The sequence below is a fragment of the Panthera uncia genome, assembly GCF_023721935.1.
Source record: "Panthera uncia isolate 11264 chromosome B3 unlocalized genomic scaffold, Puncia_PCG_1.0 HiC_scaffold_1, whole genome shotgun sequence".
NCBI lineage: Eukaryota > Metazoa > Chordata > Mammalia > Carnivora > Felidae > Panthera > Panthera uncia.
The window spans coordinates 38,667,318-38,691,966 of record NW_026057582.1 but is presented as its reverse complement, the minus strand read 5'-3'; the positions used below and the strand labels follow the sequence as shown (position 1 = coordinate 38,691,966).

The window sequence follows — 24,649 nt, the reverse complement described above, 5'->3', positions numbered from 1 at the left end:
CAAGTTTGAGTAGTCAAACTTTCTAAGACTTCCAGGAAGCTTTAAAGATGAAGTGTCTAGTTATTTTACGGTATATAAATGACATCAACTTAATAACCTTGTTTATATCCTTGGGAGAAATTCATTATGTAGAACATGATTGGACTATTAACTACCTTCCTTTGGGAAGCAGATGTTAATGGTATTGAATATGGTTTACATCATGGTCGGGATGCACTATTAGTATTTAATTTCATTCAATAAATATTTGATCTAATTCTCTTAGATGTTATCTTTAGGCTGTCAAATGGTGGTCAGGCGATCATTTCAAAATCCAATTAAGGTGGCAGAAAAACTTGTCAAAAGCTAACAAAGTTGAACAATTGTATGGGCATCTGGGTGGCTCAGTCAGTTAAGTGTCCAACTTCGGCTCAGGTCATGATCTCAGTTTGTGAGTTCACGCCCCGTGTTGGGCTCTGTGCTGACAGCTCAGAGCCTGGAGCCTGCTTCTGATTTTGTCTCTCTCTCTCTCACTGCCCCTCCCTCACTCATGCTCTTTCTCTCAAAAATAAATAATTGTGGGGGAAAATTTTTAAAAAGATGGATCTACTGAGCTTTCCACCTGTCATTTTCTAGTGGACATCAAGAGTTCAGTTACCAGGTATCCCATTAAAAACTTTAGGATGGGCCTAAATTTAAATAATGAAATAATCGTACATTCACTTATCCACTCTGAGGGAAAAGGGGGGAGGAGTTAAATGTTAATAGAGGCTTTTAAGGATTCCATTTCCTTTACAATTATATACTGCATATTTTGTCTAAGGGGTGACTAGATAGAGGCAAGAATCTTACCACTTTACATGTATGAATAAGAACATCATTTGTACCCATAGTTAGTATTTACAACCTAGTATGTCAATGTACAATACTAGGGAAAAAAAATCCCATTCCTACTTGCAAATTAAAATTCTCTTCACCTAGAGCAGAAGGCCAACTATGGACCCCTGGCCAAATCCAGCTGGTGCCTGTTTCTGTATGTTCCATGAGCTAGAATTGTCTACATTTCTTAAGGTTGAAAAAAGCCAAAACACATACTTTTTAACAAGTAAAAAGCATAAAAAATTCAGATTTCACTGTCCATAAATGAAAGTTGTTTTGGCATATAGTGCATGTATTGTCCATGGCTGCTCTGGGGTACTACTATGATGGAGTTGAGCAGCAACACAGACCTTATGGCTTGCAAAGCCTAAAATACTATCTGGTTCTTAACAGGAAGCATACTGACCCTTGACCTACATACTCCTCATTTGGAGGGGAGGGAAGGGAAGAAAATTAGAAGTCCCAAACTGAATTAACCCCCAAGGTCTTGCAGAGGATAGTTTTGATTTTCAGAATCAATTTTCAGTGCCTTTAGATAAGGAATGAGGGCTCTAATTCATTACTTTCCTACACTTTTTACCATTTATTGCCTTCACCTGTTTATATTACCTACTTGCTTCTGAAGGCATCTGAGTTTGTAATCAGTGATTTAGATGAGTGGTCCTCAAACCTTTCCGTAAGGCCAGACAGTAAATATTTTAGGCTTTGTGATAAAATAAGTTAGCACACTGTTTTTAATGAACAAAATTCAAAATATAATTGAGTGTGTCTAGTTACATTGTAGCTCAAGGAGAAGAGCACCTTGTTCCTTTAATTGGGGTTCTAAGTATTTCCTATCAAAATCAGTTGTAAATGATTACCTGTTATATAGTTATCTGTGATGAGATTTAAAAATGTCTTTTTTTACATAGATATATACTACCAAATACTGGCACCAATCCAGAAGCATATGATTTTAATTGGGTATATTCATCACTTGGAAGGCATTTGTAGAACTCTATTAGATTCTTCCCTTGATACCTGCCTTTTAGCATGTCATTACATAGCACATTAATCACTTCCAATTGAACATTAGGTAGAAGCTCAATTATGGTAAATAGATTTTGAAATATGTGAATTTCCTTTGCATTTTTGCCAAGGTCCGAAAAAATGCTGAACACAGAAAATATCTCTACTGCTAATTTGAAAGTGGAAATCTTGTTTCTTGTTTTAGTTTTTGACAGCATGAGAAATGTGGAACAAAAGATACTGTGATTCAAATGTCTGTTGAAATGACTACCGCAGTTTCACATTAAAGTTGTTTGCTTTATAATTATAGGTTAAAACCTTTAAGAAATATTATCAAGTCATTAGCAAAAGCTAATTTCCAGAGCCATTCAGTGTTCTAGAATAATGTTTAAGAGTGGTTCCTCTTGTTAAGAAAAATTTCAGTCTTGACCTTGAACTCGGAAAATTGCAATCAGGGGCGCCTGGGTGGCTCAGTCGGTTAAGCGGTCGACTTCGGCTCAGGTCATGATCTCGCAGTCTGTGAGTTCGAGCCCCACGTCGGGCTCTGTAATGACAGCTCAGAGCCCCGGAGCCTGTTTCAGATTCTGTGTCTCCCTCTCTGACCCTCCCCTGTTCATGCTCTGTCTCTGTCTCAAAAATAAATAAACGTTAAAAAAAAATTTTTTTTTTTTAAAAGAAAAATTGCAATCAAACTTGACAATTACTAAGCAAATCAAACTCATGTTGAACAAGCCAGATTCAGATTCAAGTTCAATTTCTGACAAAAATTAAAGGACTTGAGGGTGGTTAGGAGCCATGAAAGCAAATGAAACTTAGTATTGACACCACTAGTTCAGTAACACATGGCAGGTTCAAATATCTTCTGCAGGGAACTTGCTGGTGAAGAAAGGAGTGAATAACCACAGGTTTTACCAAGCTCTGTATATTTCTCCCAACTAGGTCTTTTTTTTTTTTTAATGTTTGTTTATTTTTGAGAGAGAGCACGAGTGGGGGAGAGGCATAGCGAGAGAGAGACACAGAATGCGAAGCAGTCTCCAGGCTCTGAGCCATCAGCACAGAGCCCAACGCGGGGCTCGAACTCAAACTGTGAGATCATGACCTAAGACCAAGTTGGACACAACTGACTGAGCCACCCAGGCTCAGGTCTTTTTCTACTTCATATATCTTTTACCACCATCAGTTGTAACACATCATAGCAGATTCCACTTCAGGTTGTAAAGAATTGTTTTCTCAACTTCTTTAAAAATACTCACCCATAGTTGTTCCGTGCAGAGTATTCATAGAAGCTTAATTCTTCAGCAACTTCAAACTCAGCACTGATGTCTCAAATAAATAAGACCTGAGCAGTAGTAGTAACATCTATCAACTCATCAAGAATCAGACTCATTTACCTTTTTAATTGACTTGATTTTGTTCCCAGTGTCCCAAACTTTTTGAGCAACTGTTTTTTCCAAAAGGCCAACAAACAGTCTCAAACAATTTTACTTTCCCTGGATACATTTCTTTGGCTGCTGCACTCAAATACAATTAACTCGCCATCAGTAAATGGCTTTCCTTGATGGGGTTGCGAGAGTCCCTTAGAGACTTATTTCAGTTGAACCCTCATTTTCATTTTTTATTTTGTGAGGAAGTTCTGTTCATTTGAGATATTTCTAGATTAAATTTCTAGTTTTTCTGACAGTTGCTTGCCTGTGAGTGAAATACTAGATGAGTGCTTCTATTGGTAATGTCAACATATATTGTAATTTAGCTCAGGTATAGATTCTTTGTTATCTAATTAATTATCAAAATAATTGACACTCCACTGTGCCTTCAAAGCACATTAGAAGTCCAGTTTTCTTGTTTTGAAAGGATGGCTATACACTAGTAATAATAATGTATTTAAAGCTTGGTGATTTACATGGCATTCAAGATGCTGTTGAGTTACAACCATGTCACTGCGATGTGCAGTGTGCTGAGCAGCAGTAAGAACTGAGGAGAATCACTTCCTGTCCGTGTTGTAAACTACTCAACTCTGCTTTAATACCATAAAAGCAGCCACAGACAGCATGTAAACAAACGAGCATGATGTATTCCAATAAGACTGTATTTATGGACACTGAAATTCAAATTTCATACAATTTTCATGTCACAAGATTTCTAAAATTCTTTTTCGACCGTTAGTATAAGAACCATTCTCAGGTCATTTATTTGCCGTACAAAAATAGGTGGTAGGCTAGATTTGGCTTGTCAGGCATGGTTTACCATTCCTGATCTAAATAATTTCATTTTTTATTACTAGTTTAGGGGTACTTATATAAAATTTAGGCATACTCTCCAACTGGGGATCACTGCAAAGTTATTGTTAGCAGGCAATTATCCCACCTTCAAAAACTATTTTCCCAGGAGACAGTCAATATTTAAATATATGTATCTAATACAAAATTAGACATAATTCAGATTATAAGATTATAATCTAATTATTATCACTTAGATAAAATAGACTTATTTAAATTTTAATTTGATAACTTACAACAGCAAGGGTAAAATATAAGTGTTCAGTACTAAAATGAATGCTAAAATTTTATGAAATCATTATATTTTATTACATAAAGGTCTAATGGGGAGATGGAGAAGACATTTCCAATGAAGTGACTGAAGCAATTTGAGTTTTTTCTTCTGAAAAGACTTTATCTGTCTTCTGGCGTTTAAGAGGTGGGTCGTCCTGATTCTCTGTAACAAAGCCAAAAAACCGTTATTAGGTAAGAGAATTAACATTGGAAAATACCTTTAAAAAGCAAATAATATAGGCATTTTAAAGATTCTGAATACTCAACGTATACATAAAATAGTAACATGACTGCAGATTTATTATTATAATGAAATAACCTTCTGCTAGACTAAATAGTGTGTATGTCATGCTAAAATTCGTAAAATTGCGAGAAACCAGTCACAATTGAGTGGCAAAGAATCTTGAACCGAAATATCTAACTAGAATTAGTTTAACCTATTTCCAAATTTAATAAATATTAAAAGCTACATGAAAAGTATTATAGTTTACATTTAATTTCCCAGAAATTGCTCACCTAGAGTTAGGGTCTGGTTCTTGTAGAGCACAGCAGCAGGAATCCGAAAGGTGATACATAACATTTCCTTGTTAGGGGCTACATTTCTTACTAGGTGAACTGAACTGCATGCCTCCAAGGAAATGCCTAACACAGCCCCAGCTCGCTGCTGAACATCCTTAGCAGGATTAGGGTCTTTGGAAAAGCTGTAACAGTGCACTATGGGAAGGAGCTCAATGCCACATGGCGGCCCATCTAAAAGCAATTTGAAAACACTGAGAAATTCAATAGCCTTTGCTGGCAAGTTCATGACAATGTGCACAGAGTGTTTTCTTTCTTTTGACAGTGGTCCCAGCTGCTGCATTAACTCTTCTCTGACTGGTCCTTGAAGGAAGTCTTTCCCATCCAAGTTAAAGACTTTCACCTTTTGGTCCACTTTGTTTAATTTACAATTGTGCAATAGCCATTTATGGGATTCAGGATTGAGATCATTAGCAAATACAGTGCAATTTTTCTTTGCTACTGGAATGGCAAAAGGCCCAACCCCAGCAAAAACATCAAATAGCACATCTCCAGATTTGAGAAGTTCTGTGATACGACTGTGTTCTGTAGAGAGACGAGGATTCCAATAGACTTTCGAAAAATCAAATTCATAGGTGTAGCCGTTTTCTCGAACCTGAAAAAGGTATTATACCTTGGTTAACCTGTTTAGTTTTAAATTCCAGCCATGGACACTGGATGGGTATGCCCACACATTTAAATTTAGGAGCAAATAACTGCATTTTAATTAGAATTCTGGTGTTTATGCTATTCTTGAAGCCAGTTAACACCTCACATTAGACTTTGACCTAAGAAAAGTCCTCTCTTTAAAGCCAAATGACTCTCCGTCTCATTCTACCCGGTCATAAAGTGGTTCCCAAATCACATAAGGCATTTTTCAGACAGGCCAATTGACTGGCTTACTCCTACTCTATTTTGTCACCTGACAGAGAGGGAAATAAACCTGTAATTTGAAACAACACAACACATATCTTCATGAGGACTAGCTGAAGTTGCAGACAGCATTCCCCTCAGCAAATAAGCTTCCTTAATTTTCATTCTGTAAGAGGGAGGCATGACAGATGTGTCTTGTACTGGGGCACCTGTGGCTCAATCAGTTAAGCATCCAACTCTTGATCTCAGCTCAGGTCACAACCTCACGGTTCGTGAGATCGAGCCCCGCGCTGGGCTCCGCACTGGCAGCATGAAGCCTGCTTGGGGTTCTCTTTCTCCCTCTCTCTCTGCCCTTCCCCAGCTTGTGTGTGCACGTTCTCTCTCTTGAAATAAATAAAAAACAGTAAAAAAAATCTCGGGAAAGAAAAGATGTGCCATGTACATATTGGATTTTGAGGTATTTTACTATGTTTTTAGATAGTTACTTGGATTTTGCAAGGTTCGTATCTACAAATTTTAGCCAGTGTATAGAACAAATCCTTCCCCTACTTTCTCTTTTCCCAAATTTGAGTTTTCATGGATTAAACTAAATATATTTAGTGAAGCTAAGTCTTGAAATTTAAAATTTTAAGACTTTGTGCCATTTTTTGGGGGAACGATCATAAGCATGTTAGAAAATAGAAAACAAAACTAAAATTATAGTCATGTAATGTGACCTCAGCCTTCATTTTAAGCCCCTTGTTTTACTGGATGAAGAATCAAAAGGCCAGAAAAGTTCCTAAGTTCTACAAATCTGAGAGAGATACATCTTCTATATTCTGCCTTCATGGAATATTTTGCTTTCAAATTTGTGTAAATATGTTTTCCTTCCAACCACATCAGATGCTCTGGCCACGTTAAGTCTCCAGAGTTGGAAACGTTCCTTCATTATTCTGGTAACTAAAACTCTCTAGATCTATAACCTGGAAGGTCTGAATATGTCTTGGGATGCTTTTCCTGAAATATCCTTCCTACTCCCCCTTTTTAAGGTGAAGCATAGTACTACTTTTAAAAAATTAGACTTTAAGTATCCTTCTGATTTTACTCATACTGTCTTTCAACCTAACTCACTCAGCATTACTTTCAGCCCGATTCACTCTCAGGAATCTTTTTACTCACAATAGACACAGAAAGTACTTATGCTGCTTGAGCTCCTAAAATTAAATGTGATTCTGTTTGTAGTAAAGAAATTATACTGAGTTTTTGCATTTACTTTATGGTATAAATGTTAAATATAAAATATATCCTACGAACAAACTTCAGTTGACTTAAGAAATCAATCAGAAGCCATTTAAAAAATTACAGAAGTTTCTGAGAACTTTTAGATCTCTGAGAAGGAAGTACCCTAAAGGGCAGTACCAAATGAAGAAGAAGCAGCACTCAATCAGTATGCTGAGATAAGCACGGATACCAGCAAAGCACTCACATTCAAATCTTACTTGCCAGATCAGACCCCACACAATACACACAAGCAGTAGGCCGTGGACGTTATACAGGGAAAGATCATGCATGGACTCTGGAGTCAGACGCCTGGCTCCAAAAATCCAGCTCAGTCATTCCTTGTTACTATCTGCATAAAGAGAATATTAGAAACAACCACCATTATATTTACCCAAGGGATACAGATGCGCTGTTTCGAAGGAGCACACACACCCCAATGTTTATAGCAGCGCTATCGACAATAGCCAAAATATGGAAAGAACCCAAATGTCCATGATGGATGAATGGATAAAGAAGATGTGGTGTATATATACGTGTACACACACACACACACACACACACACACACACACACACACTGGAGTATTACTTGGCAATCAAAAAGAAAGAAATCTTGCCATTTGCAACTATGTGGATGGAGCTGGAGAGTATTATGCTCAGTGAAATTAGCCAGTTAGAAAAAGACAAATATCACATGACGTCACTCATATGAAGACTTTAAGATATCAAACAGATGAACATTAGGGAGGGGAAGCAAAAAGACAGGGAGGGGACAAAACATAAGAGACTCTTAAACAAAACAGAGAACAAACAGAGGGTTGCCGTAGGGGCTCTGGGAGAGGGGATGGGCTAAATGGGTAAGGGGCATTAAAGAATCTACTCCTGAAATCATTGTTGCACTATATGCTAACTAACTTGCATGTAGATTAAACAATAAATAAATTTAAAACAAAACAAAATAACCACTATTATCTTGTGGGCTTCTAAGGATTTGTTATATTTAAAACATTAGCTCAGGCCTAATAGTAAGTATGTAGTAAATGGTGTTTTAATATTCTGTTACAATTAAATTATGGAGAAATAATTTTATACTTAAAATATTCACCTAAATCTATGTGGCCCAGAATCTTAAAAAATAGTTATTTTGCATAAACTCTCCTGGGTTTTATAAAGTCCTGTTTAAGAGAAAGAAGTCAGCGAGAGAAAGACAAATACCATATAATTTCACTCATATAGAATTTAAGAAACAAAACAGATGAACATATAGGAAGGCAAAAAAAAAAAAAAAGCGAGAAGCAAACCATAAGAGCTTAAGTCTCTTAACTATAGAGAACTGAGGGTTGCTGGATGGGAGGTGGCGGGGAGCTAAATGGGTGATGGGCATCAAGGGGGGCACTTGTTTCGATGAGCACTGAGTGTTATCTGTAAGTGATGAATCACTAAATTCAACACCTGAAACCAATATTACCCTATTAGTTAACTAACTAGTATTTAAATAAAAACTTGGAACCAACAAAGATACATCTAACATCTTAAGAGTGGACTTTGTTATTAAAATTTTTATCAAGTTATGGAGAGAAGTTAACCTATTTCCTAGCTTGGGTACAAAATTTCACATAATATTAACACATAATTATCTAAGACTTTTAAATCAAAAAAATGTTTATATTATCCAGCACTTCAGAGGATTTTGGGGGTAGAGGATGAGAAAGTAGTTTACCCCAGGAATCTCTTCCTACATATTAAAAATATTTTTTCTTTGAAATAGGTTTGTTTTGTTTTTCTTATAAAAGAAATATGTGCTCCGTAGAAGAGTATAAAAATGAGAACAAAGGTCACTAGTAACTACTATATCAAATAAAAATATGCCCACTGTTAACATTCTGATATATGTGCATATTTACATACATATTTAGTTAAAATGGAGCTATGTATATATATACTACTCTACAACTGGTGTTTTTGTCACTTAACCTATCACTGGGCAATTTGTTTTAGTAAGTGTGGAGCTCAATAATCTATAATGATGGAGTATTTCATTGTGTTGTTATACCAAAATTTAATCAAGTCTCTGATGAACATTTAGGTTGTTTCTATTCCTTTGTAGAACCTGGTACATACACATCACTACAATTTTCTCCAATTATATCCTTGAGATAACTTCCCGTAAATGGAATCCTAGGTCAAAGGAGGTACCTATTCAAAATGGCAATTTTTACCATATACTCTTCCTGAATATTTGTATCAAATTTGCACTTCCATCAAAAGGATATATAAATGCTCACATTCTCACATACTCATCAATATTGGGTTATTATAAATACTTTTAATCTTTGACATCTATTCTGATTCTAAACATTAATCTTGATATAATCTGTACCTAGGAGACAATAAGATATTCCATACCTTGGTCATCATGTTCTCCTCTCCAGACAGCACTTCCATTTGGAAATTTCGGTACGTATTATCAATGTTATTGATTTTATTTACTGCTGAGGTGATTCCTGGATTTTTGTCAATCATAACTTGACCTAAAAGATGAGAATTCATAAATATTGCCAATCGGTTGCAAAATAAAACTGAAAATATAAAATGGAAATAAACTGTATTTCTTTTGGTTATAGACACAAGTTGCATCTAGTGTGTATATTGTGGCATGCAATTCTAAAAATTCAGTGGATTAGCAAAGTTAATTAATGTCTGCCAGCCTCTAATACAAAGACAAAAAACCATATGGGTACACAAGTTTTTATTTATTTATTTTGAGAGAGAGAGAGAGTAAGCGAGCTAGTGTGCACATGAGCAGTGGAGAGGCAGAGAGAGATGCAGAGAATCCTAAGCAGGCTCTGCACTAACAGTGCAAAGGTAGGGCTCAAACTCACGAACTGTGAGATGATGATGTGAGTTGAAATCAAGAGCTGGACACAACCGAATGAACCACCCAGCCACCCTATTTGGGTACATTTTTAAAGAAAAATTTTTGAGGAGTTTCAGTCTATCTAATAGTTTTCCTTTTTTTTTTTTTTAAATTAAATCTCAAACGGACCAATACACAACAATAAGCAAAAAAGTAGACCATAAGGTAAAGAACAGAAAGGAAAAGTATAAGGACCATTGCAACAAATGATCTCTAAAATCACCAGCCTGTTCCCACTGACCTAATCAAATGTCTGCTTTACTATGTACTTAAAAAAGATGCCCCCACTGTGGAAATACATACCAGTAAAATAAGTTTTCAAATAAAAGAAACAGATTATTTAGAGTCTTATCTAAGTAAAATGTTCATTTAATTAAATTGTTCTTTTTGTCAAATATTTGCCAGAACAGAAAGAGCTACAAATAAAATACACCAGAAATGGTATATTGATGCCCTTTACTTAAAGTCTACTTTTTTGTTAGTGCTTAAAAAAATTATAAGAATCTCTATGTCATGTCATTGCATAAAGAAAGATAACTTGATTTGTAAGTTAGTAAAAAGTGCTCAATAATACAAACATGCTGATATATAACCAGAATTTGTCCAATTTCTTTTTGATAATTAGATACCTGATTTTGAATATGACTCTAGCCAATCATTATTCTTATCCTGTCCTGCTTCAGGTATCAGAAGTCAATTTTTAAGGTATAATAGTTTGAAATGAGGAATGAAATAAAAAAAACAAACTGAAAGTCTATGGCAAAAGCTTTAAAATTACCACTGGATGAAAATGCTTCACTTTTAATCTAGGAGGGCCCTGAATAAAATAGGGATGCCAAAAGGGATGTTTTGAGTTCTGACAGGCGATGACTCATACATAGCAAAGCTTATCTTTGACATTTGTACCCAGGCATAATTATAAAGATCTGCTTAATTATTTATTGTGTTATCGTTGTGCATTATCAGTCCCTTTCATCAGTAAAAACAAAGGAAATGCATAATAGCATATTTCTGAAATCCTAATCATGCAAAATACTGAGAACTACATTTTATTTTATTTTATTTAAAGCATGAGAGTGCAAGCAAGCTGGGGAGTGGGGCAGAGGGGTAGGAAGAGAGAGAGGAGGGGGGTAGAGAGAGAGAGAGAGAGAGAGGGAGAGGGAGAGAGAGAAAGAGAGAGAATAGAGAGAGAGAATATCCCAGGCAAGCTCCATGTTCAGCATGGAACCTGACAGAGGGCTTGATCCCACGACCTTTGGGATCATGACCTGAGCTGAAATCAAGAATTGGACAGTCAACCAACTGAGCCACACAGGTGCCCTGAGAACATGTTAAAGGTGAAAATAATTCTCAAAAGTTCTGACAATTACTCTACATTAAAAAGAAAAAAAAAAATCTGGAGAATACACGGACATCAAATATTTGTAGAAGGACAACTGCAATCCTGATTAGTCTTCTACTTCTTTCTTCTCCCAAAGGATAAAGGACCCAGGCTCAAACTTGGGCTTACAGAGATACAACATACAAAAACATTATATTTTTTTTAATGTTTATTTTTGAGAGAGATTGAGAGAGAGAGACCGAGCACAAGCCAGAGAGGGGCAGAGAGAGGGAGACACAGAATCTGAAGCAGACTCCAGGCTCTGAGCTGTCCGCACAGAGCCTGACACGGGGCTTGAACTCATGAACCATGAGATCATGACCTGGGCCGAAGGTGGACGCTCAACTGACGAGTGACCCAAGTGTCCCCAAAAGCATCATTTCTAAATGACTAAGGGCACTAAAAAACAAAGTATGGCGCCAGACATATAGAAGAGGCTCAGTCAGTCAAATCAAAGCATGAATAAACAGGGTCTTGAACTTTTGATGGTAAACACTCAAATTTAAGAAACCTAGAATTCAGCATAGTCCTGAGGGCCTAATGACTCCTATGTACCAAATGACGAGGTGCCAAAGAATTCTGCCAAAGCAAAAAATCTGAGTTTAATCTATGCTTGTATATTGTGTACAGAAAAGCCTGAACTGATTTTTAGAGTTTGCTATCACTCTGGGGAGAGTATTCCAAAATGGCTTTCAAAAGAGAGGGTATGTAGCTCAAGATGCAGCTTAAAATTAAAATGATAACATGTCCTGCTTCTGTAATTTGACATTTAAGAAACTCATTTTAAGAACTAAAATGAGAACTTAATTACTTTCTAGCACATAAATATTATTACTAAAACACACCTACCAATTAAATGCTTGAAAGGTAGTTGATGATCTCGAAGGTTCAGGTGGGCAATATGTCCAACTCTGCTAAATCCTGAAGTCACATCTTGACCTTCAGGAAGCACAGCTCTCAAGATTTCTTCTGACTTAAAGTTTTCATAAGTGAGTTCCAAATTATATTTATGTATCTGTGGACTGACATTAAGCTGCTTTAAAATACTGAGTTCTGCTCTCTCAAAGGAACCATCAGTAAATATTTTATAGGGATCCAACATAACTAGTCTACTTTCTTCATCTTCTGGATCTTCAATTACACGTTTTATGCCTGGGCGCTGCAGTGCTGCCCTTTTAAGGGATCGCATCAATTTATTGACTATTTCTTTCCTCACTTTAAGTACTGGGATGGTGACTGTCTTTTTAAAAGCTGTTCTATCAAGTTTTGTCATTCCTCGGACATTAGAGGGTGGTGAAAACAATTCAGAGTCTCTCTGGTTTGTTTCTATTTCAGTCATGGTGGAGAATCTTCTCCTTTGATCCAACAAGAAAATACCAGGTGCTCTGCTAAGTTTCTGTATCTGTGATGTCCAAGCAAGTGGAGCCAATGATTCTGATTCAGATATTCTACAGGTTTCCACTTTGAAAAGTATTCTTGAGAATCCAAATTGCCTCCATAAGTTCCTAAAAAAAAAAAAAAAAAAAAAAAGGATGCACTTTAAAAAAACAAAACAAAAACAGAAAGCACAAACTTACATGTTCACAACAGGTTAAGAATAAAAAATCTAAATTCTATAGTTTTAAATAACATGCTAAATGCTGACTGGTGTGTGAGACGTATACTATCTTTTCCATGATATGTTGTCTTTTATAGTAGTAAATAATAAATTTGCACCTTAACCCATCTGCTGCCAGGACAAGGGCTTAGTGACCCATCAGCCTCCCTATAGTCAATGAACCTCTCCACCCACAATTTTCTACAGAATAAGTTTGGGATTGGAAGGCTGACGTTTGACTTAAACGATCCATCTCTAAATGAAATGGTCATTATATTTATGACTTTACCAATGGCAATATTTACTAGGATACTTATGGGTGCTTATTACATCAGAGGCTGTGCTACATGCTTTACACACATTATCTATCTTGGGAGGTGTGTGGTTATCACATCTTTATTTTGTAAACGAGCAAACTAAAGGTCAGAAGTAGGTTAATTCATCCAGTCTCGTTTCTGTAAGTGGCTGCGCAGGGATTAAAAACCAGGTCTGTCTGACTGACTTCAGAGCCTGTATTCTTAATATATTGATTGGTATGTTGTTTGTCTTTAATGCTTCACTACCCCAAGTCCTGTCTATAACTTGAGGTTTCAGTATTTTGAGGACTAGGGCTTTGCAGAGTTCTATGTCCATTCCATTAATAGTATCAGATATTCACTTTGCCTTCTAGAATACCAAAGAAATAATTGGAAGGGGAGAGGACCCTGCCCCAGAACCCCGTGAAGCAATTCTCAAACTTCACAGTCAGGGTTCAAGTTTGGTCTAGCAGTTCCCCAGCTGCGTGATCTTGTAATTTCTTAATCGGAGTCTCGGTTTCCCACATGTAAAATATGGCTAAAGGCTCGATCAGAAAGCTTCTGAACAGATAAAACACATTCCTTCGCACCCAGTACTAGGGCCCAAGCTCAGCACCCGGGCGGTGGGTGACCTCGCGACCTGCGCCAAGAAGCGAGTGGCGGAGAGCAGACCTTGGAGGAGGGGTACTACCACCTGACCCTCAGCCTCTCGGATCAGGGGCACTGCGGTCACCACTTCACCAACGTCACCATCCCAATTCCTGGCGCCGCTCGGCGGTTGACTCCAAGTCTAGACCCCCTCACCTCATGCTCTGGTGCCGCTCGGAAGAGAGTCGCTCGTGGAAGGGCTGGCCCTCGATGACATCATCACGGTTCGCCACGGAGGGGCGAGCGTCATCAGAGCCCGTCGATTCCCTTCTTTCTTCTCCGCCCCGGTCGGTACGGGAACCCGGAAGGGCCGGGCTCCCCGCCCCGCCTCCCGCGCGACTATTGACTGGAAGGCTGGGGTAGGAGCTCGCAGATGGACCTGGTTGTCGGCCAGCGAGCAGCATGGAGGCGCCCTGGGGGATCAGCAACGCCGAGCGGAGCTGGTACGTCTCGGCCCAGCAGTCCGAAGCGGCGGAGGCGGAAGAGTTGAGCCCGTTGCTAAGCAACGTAAGTTTCCTCGGGAAGCTTCTGGGCGCTGCAGGCCTCCAGCCTTTTTCCTGAAATGCCTGACAGATGAGACCTGGAAAAGAAGGAGGTGCGGGTGCTGCATGGGGAGAAGGGAGAACCTGGAGCCTGACTCTTGGGGGATGGGGCCCAAAGTCAGGAGCCAGACGCAGATGAGAGCCAGCGAGTGCACGAATGTGATTGCAGCGTAACATGCCCTAGAGAGAAAGTAAAGGCGCGGGCACAGGTGGAAGAGGTGCAGCACCATTTGGAGGTTGGGGACCTGACTGGAGGAGCAGCCCTGCCGTTATGTAACTCAGTGCTGTCTGTTAGTGTCTTTGTCGACTTCCTGTTCCCTCCAACAGTCTTGTGAGGTTTTTGCCAGAGTCACGAGATTTTTCTTCCCTAGACTTAGTCATTGGGTGCCTGGAAACCTCATACAGAGCTCCTTAGCGGTGAAGGAGTAGAGGTGGCCTGGTAATGAGTACATAGCACTTCCCTGACCCTAAAACCCGTGCAAGGGGGGCCCTCGGCTTTTTAACTCAAGTCCCTGGACTGTAACAGTTTCTAGGACTTTGCTCACCAATGCTGTTTTGGCAGAGGGTGTTTTCAGGGGTATCCTCGGTAGAGCAACGTGTATTGCTTCTGTTTATTATATCGTCATTGCAAGGTATTCCCTACCATCCCTGCATTTGAGCTGACTGAATTCATTAAATATATAGAGATTACTTTTGCAGTCCTAGTAATTGGGGAGTAACCATTGTCTACAGGAGCCCCAAGCTGACTCAGGATTTCTTCAGTAATCACATGAGCCGAGGCCATCTCTCCCTCGTCCCTGTCCCACCCCATTCTTATCCTATCTTCATCTTTTGCAGTCACAAGGTTAGTCATGGTTTTTCCTGAAGCCTGTCTGGCCTCTGTACTGGTGGAGATGATCTTCCTAGGAAACAAGATTTTTCTGGCACTGCATTAGTGGGAGGTGGGAAGGGAAAAAAGGAAACCAGTGCTGCTTGAGAAATTAGTGTCACACAGTGCCTGTGGATTGCAGGAGTTCTCCATAACTTGTCATTCATTTCTTGATGAAATCTGAACTTCATCTAAACACTTAACACTGTTAAATTTGTGTGCTTGCAGGAACTTTACAGACAGGGATCCCCAGGTGTTTCATTTGGTTTTTCTGTGTTTAATTTGACAAATGCCATCATGGGAAGTGGCATCCTTGGTTTAGCTTATGTTATGGCTCATACCGGCATCCTTGGATTTAGGTGAGTTTTTTTCTTTATTTCTCCCCTCCCCCCCCCCTCCCATTTTGATAGTACACTGAGAAGCAAAGAGGCCCCAGAGCTGGTGTTATACAATTTCTAGTTAAATCATTTCTGGAGGTTTAGCATTTTCCTGCTACTTATATATTATTGCTACTCTGTAGTTTGGAGGGATGCTATATAATTTGTATTTTTTATCCAAAAGTGTGATGAATTTTTAAAAATGGAAACTTGACCCATGCTTGTTTATGATAACATTAAGAAGTGGCTGTTGTTGTGTCACGTTGGCCAAAGTGAATTAAAGTTTATCAGCTATCAGATTACTTACAAATAGCAATTTTGTGAGTGGAAAACACATAATCTTTTCATTTCTCTCCATCATCTCCTGTCCTCCAGCTGTTAGGTAGTCTTATTTCCCTGAGTCTAGGCATGTGTTCTATGCCTATTCCTTTTCATCTAGACTCAACTCATATGCCAGTTGGCCCAAAATAGGAGACGTTCTTGGCTTTTCTGTGTTTCCATAGTACTTGTCTATTCATTCTGTTATTATAATGTGTTGTAATGATTTGTTTGCAAGTTAGTTTCTCTGCTAAACTGAAATCATTTAGAACTAGGCCTAATCCTTAGCATTTAGCAAGTTTGTTTTGTTTATCAGTAGAAGCAGACCCATTTTACCAGGAAATTTAAAATGCATAGAGTCTCATTTAGGTTTATTTTCTGCTTTTATTTTGAATTTCTTGATAAGTGAACCAACTTTTAAGTAACCCAACTTCTTTTTATAATGAGATATATGCACAAAGTTTCATAATTTTTTTATTAAAAAAATTTTTTTTTGAATGTTTATTGTTTTCGAAGGCGAGAGAGAGAGAGCATGAGCAGGGAAGGAGCAGAGAGAAAGGGAGATACAGAATCCAAAGTGGGCTCCAGGCTCTGAGCTGTCAGCACAGAGCCGGACACGGGGCTTGAGGTCACAAACCATGAAATCATGACCTGAGTTGAAGTTGGTCGCTTAACCAACTGAGCCACCCAGGCACCCCATAATTTTTTTTAAATAAAAAAAAAAATTTTTAAGTAGGATCCACGCCTAAGTAGGGCTTAAACTAACCGCCCCCCCCCCCCGAGATTAAGAGTTGCATGTTGTACTGAGACAGCCAGGTGCCCCTCATAATTTTTTGAGTTTTTATTTTATTTCCAGTTAACATACAGTGTTATCACTATATTGCAGTGATTCAACACTTCCTTTACAACTCCCGGTGCTCATCACAACAAATGTACTCCTTTCTCCCCATCACCTGTCTCACCCAACCCCTACCCCCTCCCCTCTGGTAACAGTTTATTCTCTATAATTAAGAGTCCATTTTTGATTTCTCTCTCTCTCTCTCTCTCTCTCTCTCTCTCTCTCTGGTTTGTCTTGTTTCTTAACAAACATTCATAGTTTTAAAACTTCAAAGCTGTATGTGACATCTTAGGCACGACATAATTATAGGACTTATTTTGGGGTCCCTTTGAAAAAAATCACATCTTGTACTCCAGGGTCTTACACGCAGATGTATACCACGGAACATGCCCTCATTGAATCATATTACATTTGCCATTTAGTGATACCAGACTGTTATTTTGTGAGGCTTCAAGTGTACCTCTCAGTTTTGCTACTTAATAACAAGTATTAAGTGGGCCAAAAGTAACTTTTGGGGTACTCCACTAGAGCCAGCTTTCTAGAAGCCTGTTTGTTAGTATCTTCCTGAAAATAAGTAAGAAATTATGCATGTTGTCTCTTTTACCACTTTCAGTAAAAGAATCCCAATTATTACATCATCTGCACCTTTTCAAATTGTGTCATGAACACATCAACTGTGTTAACTGCGTTTGTTTGGTTTGGTGGATGTGTGTGTTTAATGCTAGGAAATGCAGTCTTAATTCAGTTTTATAGATAACGGTGGAGTACAATCTTTGGAAGAGGAGAGACAGAGGGAAGGAAAAAGAAGACAATGACGGGGCGCCCGGGTGGCTCAGTCGGTTGAGCGTCAGACTTCAGCTCCAGTCTTGATCTCTTAGCTCGTGGGTCTGAGCCCCGCGTCGGGCTCTATGCTGACAGCTCAGAGCCTGGAGCCTGCTTCAGAGTCTGTGTCTCCCTCTCTCTCTGCCCCTCCCCCACTCACACTCTATCTCTCTCTCTCAAAATAAACAAACATTAAAAAAAGAAAAAAAGGAAACAGAAAAAAAAGACAATGAGATTCCACAACCAAAACCTCTGTTTGGATTTAAAATAGGAAGAAATAGTTATAAAAGGGAAGTATTGCAAGATCACTGAATGCCTGAACCAGCAGTCAGCAGACAAGAGTGCCGAAGGAGGAAATTTGTTTTTGTTTCAAATAAAGTTGGTTTCTTTCTGATTTTTTAACATTTAAAAGCAGTATATTTTCATTTAAATAAAATTCGGTAAATGCAGAATAATATTTTCTTACTTTCTTTAGTGGCCACAATCCAACTCTAAGATCATCCCTGTGAACATTTGAATGTGAAAAAAAAATTGGTTTTTTAAAGAGATACCTCAGAAAAGAAACTTTTGTGGGGTTTGACCATGTCCTCTTTTATATTTTAGTTTCTTGCTGCTGATAGTTGCTTTCCTGGCTTCTTACTCAGTTCACCTCCTGCTAAGTATGTGTATTCAGACAGGTGAGTAAAAATACTCTGAGTCATTTGTTGAAGCAGCTCCTTGAGATGGGAACCGCATACAGGATTCGATGTCTCAAATTTAATTTCCAGTAGGCATGCATTATTATTAGATAGGGTGGTTGAAATGGAGAATTTCAAAAGACCAAGATACCCAGTCCTAGGGAAGTATCCAAGGACAGAATGGAAGGAAGAAACTTACCTCCCTTTCTCTATAGCACACAGCATAGTTTTCTAGGTTAGGGTAGATTAGGGGAGACACCTGAAGGGTGTTCAAAGGATCCAAACCTTGTACTATGGGGAAGCAGTGGACAGGTGTTCATTCTGATTGTATTTCTCTTAGGGTGATTATTTCCCCAAGGAGAATGCCTCTCTAGATCTACTCCCGTCTCCATAGGAGGCCAGGTCACTAAACCTTGCATTTATTTAGGTAGTTGTATATTTTCAGTTGCAAGTCTGGAATAAGATAGTCTTTTTGAAAATGACAGATTTATATGCAATTAAAACAGAATAGATATTTATAAATATTTTTCCATTTGGACTGTTACTATGTAATTCATTCATGTATTAAGTTCTTTTCAGTTGCAATAAGTAAAAGTATATGAATTACAGAACTGCTTTAATAAGGCTTTTCTTTTGGCATTAACATACATTCTGTATCCATCAATCCTGGTCTTTTGATCTGTCTAGTCTCTTTTATGTTTGGATTAGGTCAGTTTTGATGCCAGATCATGAGTTTAATTCTTCTTCTTCTTTTTTTTTTAATGTTTATTTATTTTTGAGAGAGAGACAGAGTGCTAATGGGGGAGGGGCAGAGAGAGAGGGAGACACAGCATCTGAAATAGGCTCCAGTCTCTGAGCTGTCAGCACAGAACCCGGCATGGGGCTTGAACCCACAAATGGCAAGATCATGACCTGAGCTGAAATCAAGAGGCAGACACTTAACCTACTGAGCCACCCAGGTGCCCCATCATAAGTTTAATTCTTATGTGAGTGAATTCACTGTGCTCTATCAGGTTTTGTTGTTTTCAGACTTTAAGAAGCAGAATAGATACATGAAATAGACAGTGGGATTATTCTGGCTGGAACAGGTGAGAGAAACCCAAAGGTATTTCTTGAGAATTTTAAGACTCTTCCAAGCATAGTCCTAAATCCACAACTCTACTCTATTTCGTCCGTCTATGCAGCAGACATATCTGCAGATCCTTTTGTAAGTGATTTACAAACCACGGGGCTTCTAAGTCCAAGAATGTGAGGTGGGACTTAGAAATATGTTTTTAAAAGTCCTCCAGGTGATTCTTCTGCAAAACTGGTTTAAGCTCCACAGTTCACAGCTATAATTTGTATCAGTGCCTTTGGCCATCCAACCTGCAAATGTGTGCCTTTCTTTCAAGGGTATTGGGGATGGTGCAGACAGATAAAAAGACCAGGAAAATGCAATATTAATCTGAAAATACAAGTTATTCATAAAGCATCCCAAATTCAGAAATAATAGCACTAAATAAATGTCATTGTAAATCCCGCTGAACTTGACTGGAATTTTAATGACCTATTTTGAAATTTTTCTTCTCTGTGTGAAAAGATTTATTTACTTAATTGGTAGTTTTTAATTTTTTTAGTTTTTAACATCTTAATAGGGTTATTTTATTTTTTTGTTATGGATTCTACTGAAAGAGTAATATGTTAGTCAACTGTGGCAATTATGTCTTCATTACACTTTATTAATTTCAGTTATTTGGAAATAATATTCAATTTAGGAAGATTTCTGAGTAATGCTGATTTTTTTTCTCCTTCACTTCATCTATATTTAACTTCAAAATTCTGACACTGTCTGTTGTTCTTTTCTGTAACTTTAGGGCATATGAAACTGAAAACCTGTTTCTTTCTCTCTTTTCTTTTTTCCTTCATTTTTGTAGCTTACTTGGGCCATGAACTAGCTTCTTCATGGTTCTTCATATACATTGATGCACCTGTCTTTCATTGATTGAATTCCTTCAGTTGTTGTAAAATTCTCTATGGAGGTAGGCTTTTTTTTTTTTTTTTTTTATTAATACACACACACACACACAAACACACACACACATATCAAAGACTGGAGAATAACATGTAGCTAAATTTTCTTCTCAGTGTTTTGGACCGTCATTAAGGAGTATTATGCTCAGATCAGATTCATTGGTCAGAGAAAGGGCTGTCGTAAATCTTTACAAAATAAATTCTTCATTTATTTGCCTGGAGTGCAAGAGAAATTTTTATCTTTATAAAAGTAAAGGATTTCTTCACGTGAAATTCTGCTGTTTTGGATTATATATAGGGTTTGAGGTCTATGAAGACTTTTTTGGGTAACTGAGGTAGCATGTAAGGTACCTTAATCTCTGTAGCCTTAGTTTATCTCTGTAAAATGATAATGATAATGCTTTCCTTTGGGATTATTGTGAGAATGAAATACAATAATGTATATAAAATGCCAAGTCCTTGGTCGGTGCTAGCTTTTATTACGAGTTCTCACTGATGCAGAACCCTTGAAGATTGCAAGATGTACACACTTCTGCCTCAGAAACAGTGGCGTATTGTGATTCTTTGGGGAAACTTCTCTGCTCAGGGAATAAACCCATAGGTCCCCTCCTCTGATCTCCATATCACTCTAAGCAAGAAGGAATGACAATTGTAGAACTTAGCATGCCAGGACTTACCTGTGTACTGTCTCTCACTCTCCTGTCCATATAGCCCCTCTTTGTCTAATTGAAGTTTCATGGTATGTTATTACAATCACTGCCTTGCTCCTCCCCTTTATCATCCTACTCCTCTAGCAAAGCTCCAACCATGGTTAAATGCAGTTCTGCCTACTTCACACATGCACCTGTGCAGTAGAATATTCCTGCCGAAAAACACAGCCATGCAGATTGATATCACTATAATTCAGTGTCTGGTGGACCTACGATGCTATTACACAATCCTTATCTTCAGTTCATTCACTTGCTTACTCTGCTGTCTAAGAGATGAGGTTTTCATAGCTTCTCCTTTCTCTCAAACCTTCACCACATTCTCACTGATTACATTCTTAGTGGATATCCTCACTTTCTACTTCACTGAGAAAGTAGAAGGAATCATAAGCTCTTGCCACTACTTATACCTTCCTATCTTCATTTGTGCCATATGCTCTGTTACCTTGGATAAACTCTTGGTGTTCCTATCTAAGACCAGCTTCCCTACTTATGCTGTGATTTCGTCTGCTCTCACCTGCATCATTCCAGCCACTCTCCCCCATCTCCTCTCTTTTATCATCTTTGTTCCTTTGTTTTCTTCCTATCTGGCTACAAAGAATCTATAATTTCTTCCATGTTAAGAACGACTCCACATCCTTCAGTAAGCTCCATGACTTCATAGCAAAACTCCTCAAAAGACTTATTTATACCAGATAGTTCCTCTTCCTTTTGTTCTCTTTTGAACCCACTCTAGTTAGCTTTCCTCTATCATTCCACTGAAATTATCATACCAGCGACTTACAGTTAGTTGCTAAATCCAGCAGTCAGTTGTCATTGTTGACCTCAGTTGACTATTCAGCAGCATTTGACACAGTTGTTCTATCCTGTGTGTAACACTTATTTACACTCTAATGGTTTTCCTCCTGTTTCACTGAATACTTCTCTTTCTTTATGCTGAATCTTCATCTCTCTATCTTCTAAACATTGGAGTACCCCAGGACTATTCCTCTGATCTCTTTGCTTTTCTTCTTCCTCTTTTTTTTAATGTTTACTTATTTTTGAGAGAGAGAGAGAGAGAGAGAGAGAGAGAGAGAGAGAGACAGAGACAGAGCATGAGCAGGTGAAGGGCAGAGAGAGAGGGAGACCCAGAATCTGAAGCAGGCTCCAGGCTCTGAGCTGTCAACACAGATCCTGACGTGGGGCTTGAACTCACGGACCAAGAGATCATGACCTGAGCCTAAGTCAGACGCTTAACCAACTGAGCCATCCAGGCACCCATGATCTCTTTTCTTTTGAACTCACTCTAGGGCTCATGGTGACCCTAAAATTTATATTCTTAGCCTGGATCTCTTCCCCTGAATTTCAGTCTCCTATACAACTGCCTCCATGACATCTCCACTTGGATACTACTATATGTCTCAAATTGACCAAACTGTCTGTTTTTGCAAATGCCAATCTATACCTTCCACTGTTTTCTCATCTAAGTAGATGATAGCATCTTCTTTCTAGTTGCTTAGGCCAAAAGTCTTAGAGTTATGGTGAACTCATTTTTTCCCTTCATACTCCAAATGGAAGCTCCAAATGTGAGGAAGTATCCATTCTATACATTTGAAGGTAAAATATTGACACAACATATGAAGACCATGATGAAAAGGTGTAGAGGCTACCATTTGATCCAGTAATTGTACCACTTGGCATATACCTAAATGAATTGAAAACTTATGTTGACACAAAAACCTGCACATGATGTTTATAGCAGTTGTATTCATAATAGCCAGAACTTAGAAGTAACCAAGTTGTCCTTCAGTACACGAATGGATTGTGTGGTCCATTCAATGAAATGTTATTCAGCGCTAAAAAGGAATGAACTATCAGGCGACGAAAAGATATGGAGGAACCTTTGATGCATACTGCTAAGTGAAAAGTAGCCAATCTGAAAAGGCTACATCCTATACAATTCCCTCTATTTGACATTCTTGGAACACCTGGCTGGCTCAGTTGGTAGACCATGCAACTCTTGATCTTGAGCCTATGAGTTCAAGCCCCATGTTGAGTGTGGAGCCTAGTTTTTAAAAAATGGCCAATGATATGATATTCTAGAAAAGATAGAACTATGGAGACAGTGAAAAGTCCAGTAGTTGCCAGGGGCTAGAAGAGAAGGAGAAATGAACAGGTAGAGCACAGGGAATGTTGGGGGCAGTGAAACTATCGTATTACACTATAGTAAAGGATACATGTCATTATTTACTTGTCAAAACCCATAGAATGTACAACACCAAAAGTAAACTCTATGGACTTTGGGTAATGACATGTCAGTGTAGACTCATCAGTTGTAACAAATGTACCACTCTAGTGGGGAATGTTGATGGTGGTGGAGGTTGGGCATGTCTGGGGTTAGGGGGGATGTGGGAACTCCCCATACTTTCTGCTCAATTTTGCTGTGAACTTAAAACTGTTCTTAAAAATAAAGTTTATTTAAAAAAGTTAAATAACAAACTCAGAGGAAAAGAGGAAACAGATAATACAGAGACCAGATGAAAATTTAAAAATACTATATTTAATAGCTGTAAATAACTAAAAGGAGATAATGCATTCTTGAAACAAGGACAGGGAGTTATTTAAAGGGTATAATCAGAAAATACAAGAGTCCTAGAAATTAAAAATTAAATTTAAAAGTAATTTAGTATTTGAGTTGAAAGAGCTAAGGAAATTATTTAGGCAGGGGGATGAGAGGAAAACAAGGAACTTGAAAATGGGAGAGAAAAGATAGGAAAATAGAGGATCAGTCCCAGAGGTTCAACATGCAAATAAGTGGAATTCCATAAAGAGAGAAAAGAAAAAATATAATGGTAGAAAAATATCAACAGAATAATACAAGGAAAGTTTGTTTAACTGAAGGAAATTAGTTCATAGATTGAAAGCATCCATTATAATACTTGTAAAATAATTCATACCAGCACACATCGTTGTGAAAAATCAGAAACCCAGAAAATATCCTAAAAATTTTCAGAGAGGAGAAACAAACAAATTTCCATACAATGAATAAAGACTGTAATAGCAAATAGCTTTGCAGGAGACACTATAAATAAGAAGACTATAAAACAATACCTTTAAAATTTGAAAGGAAATTATTTCAGTATAGAATTCTATACCCAGCAAAACTATCATTTAAGTGCAAGGGTAGAATAATAACATTTTCATACATGCAAAGTCTCAAAATTATCTCCTGTGCACTTGTACTTAATCAACAACGGAGTTTGCCATTTACCAAAGTTATGTACTATCAAAGAAATAGGGAATTTAGCACAGAAGAGAAGTAAAGGGAATTCTCAGGACAACTGAGCAGCTGATCTAAGAGCTACCTCCAGATTGGAGTAGCTTTTTTCACAAAGGCACCATCAGCTTTCCAGGCCATGCTTGCCTTCAGGATTATAAACATGATGGAAACCCTTTTTCTTTTTCTTTTTCTTTTTCTTTTTCTTTCTCTTTCTCTTTCTCTTTCTCTTTCTCTTTCTCTTTCTCTTTTTCTTTTTCTTTTTCTTTTTCTTTTTCTTTTTCTTTTTCTTT

At 38.0% G+C, this 24,649-nt stretch overlaps 3 protein-coding genes across 7 annotated transcripts in view; 2 read left to right on the top strand and 1 right to left on the bottom strand.

Annotated features, from left to right (window-relative positions):
• Positions 1 to 9,536, top strand: part of MNAT1 (MNAT1 component of CDK activating kinase) — a 230,312-nt gene extending 220,776 nt beyond the window's left edge. Inside the window, exon 8 of the mRNA XM_049611534.1 lies at positions 9,487 to 9,536. Coding sequence (XP_049467491.1) covers positions 9,487 to 9,496 — 10 coding nt within the window. The 3' untranslated portion in view covers positions 9,497 to 9,536. The remainder of the gene's footprint in view (positions 1 to 9,486) is intronic.
• TRMT5 (tRNA methyltransferase 5) lies at positions 4,428 to 14,345 on the bottom strand. Its single transcript, XM_049611511.1, has 5 exons — positions 14,098 to 14,345; positions 12,250 to 12,905; positions 9,509 to 9,633; positions 4,932 to 5,586; positions 4,428 to 4,578 (listed from the first exon to the last, which is right to left on the bottom strand). The coding sequence occupies exons 1-5, from the start codon at positions 14,343 to 14,345 to the stop codon at positions 4,463 to 4,465; spliced, it is 1,800 nt and encodes a 599-aa protein (XP_049467468.1). The 3' UTR covers positions 4,428 to 4,462.
• SLC38A6 (solute carrier family 38 member 6) overlaps positions 14,344 to 24,649 on the top strand; it is a 73,004-nt gene continuing 62,698 nt past the window's right edge. For all 5 annotated transcript variants that reach the window (XM_049611525.1, XM_049611524.1, XM_049611523.1 and 2 more), the window contains exons 1-3: positions 14,344 to 14,448; positions 15,580 to 15,710; positions 18,310 to 18,383. In XM_049611525.1, coding sequence (XP_049467482.1) covers positions 14,344 to 14,448; positions 15,580 to 15,710; positions 18,310 to 18,383 — 310 coding nt within the window. The remainder of the gene's footprint in view (positions 14,449 to 15,579; positions 15,711 to 18,309; positions 18,384 to 24,649) is intronic.

Bases quoted from the DNA above. Each gene is read 5' to 3' on its own strand.
- TRMT5 (XM_049611511.1), bottom strand. From the start codon at position 14,345: ATGCTGCTCGCTGGCCGACAACCAGGTCCATCTGCGAGCTCCTACCCC. The intron at 12,906-14,097 runs GTGAGGGGGTCT...TTTTTTTTTTAG, and splicing joins GAGCGGCACCAGAGCATGAG to GAACTTATGGAGGCAATTTG. The intron at 9,634-12,249 runs GTAGGTGTGTTT...CTCATCTTTTAG, and splicing joins ACCTTTCAAGCATTTAATTG to GTCAAGTTATGATTGACAAA.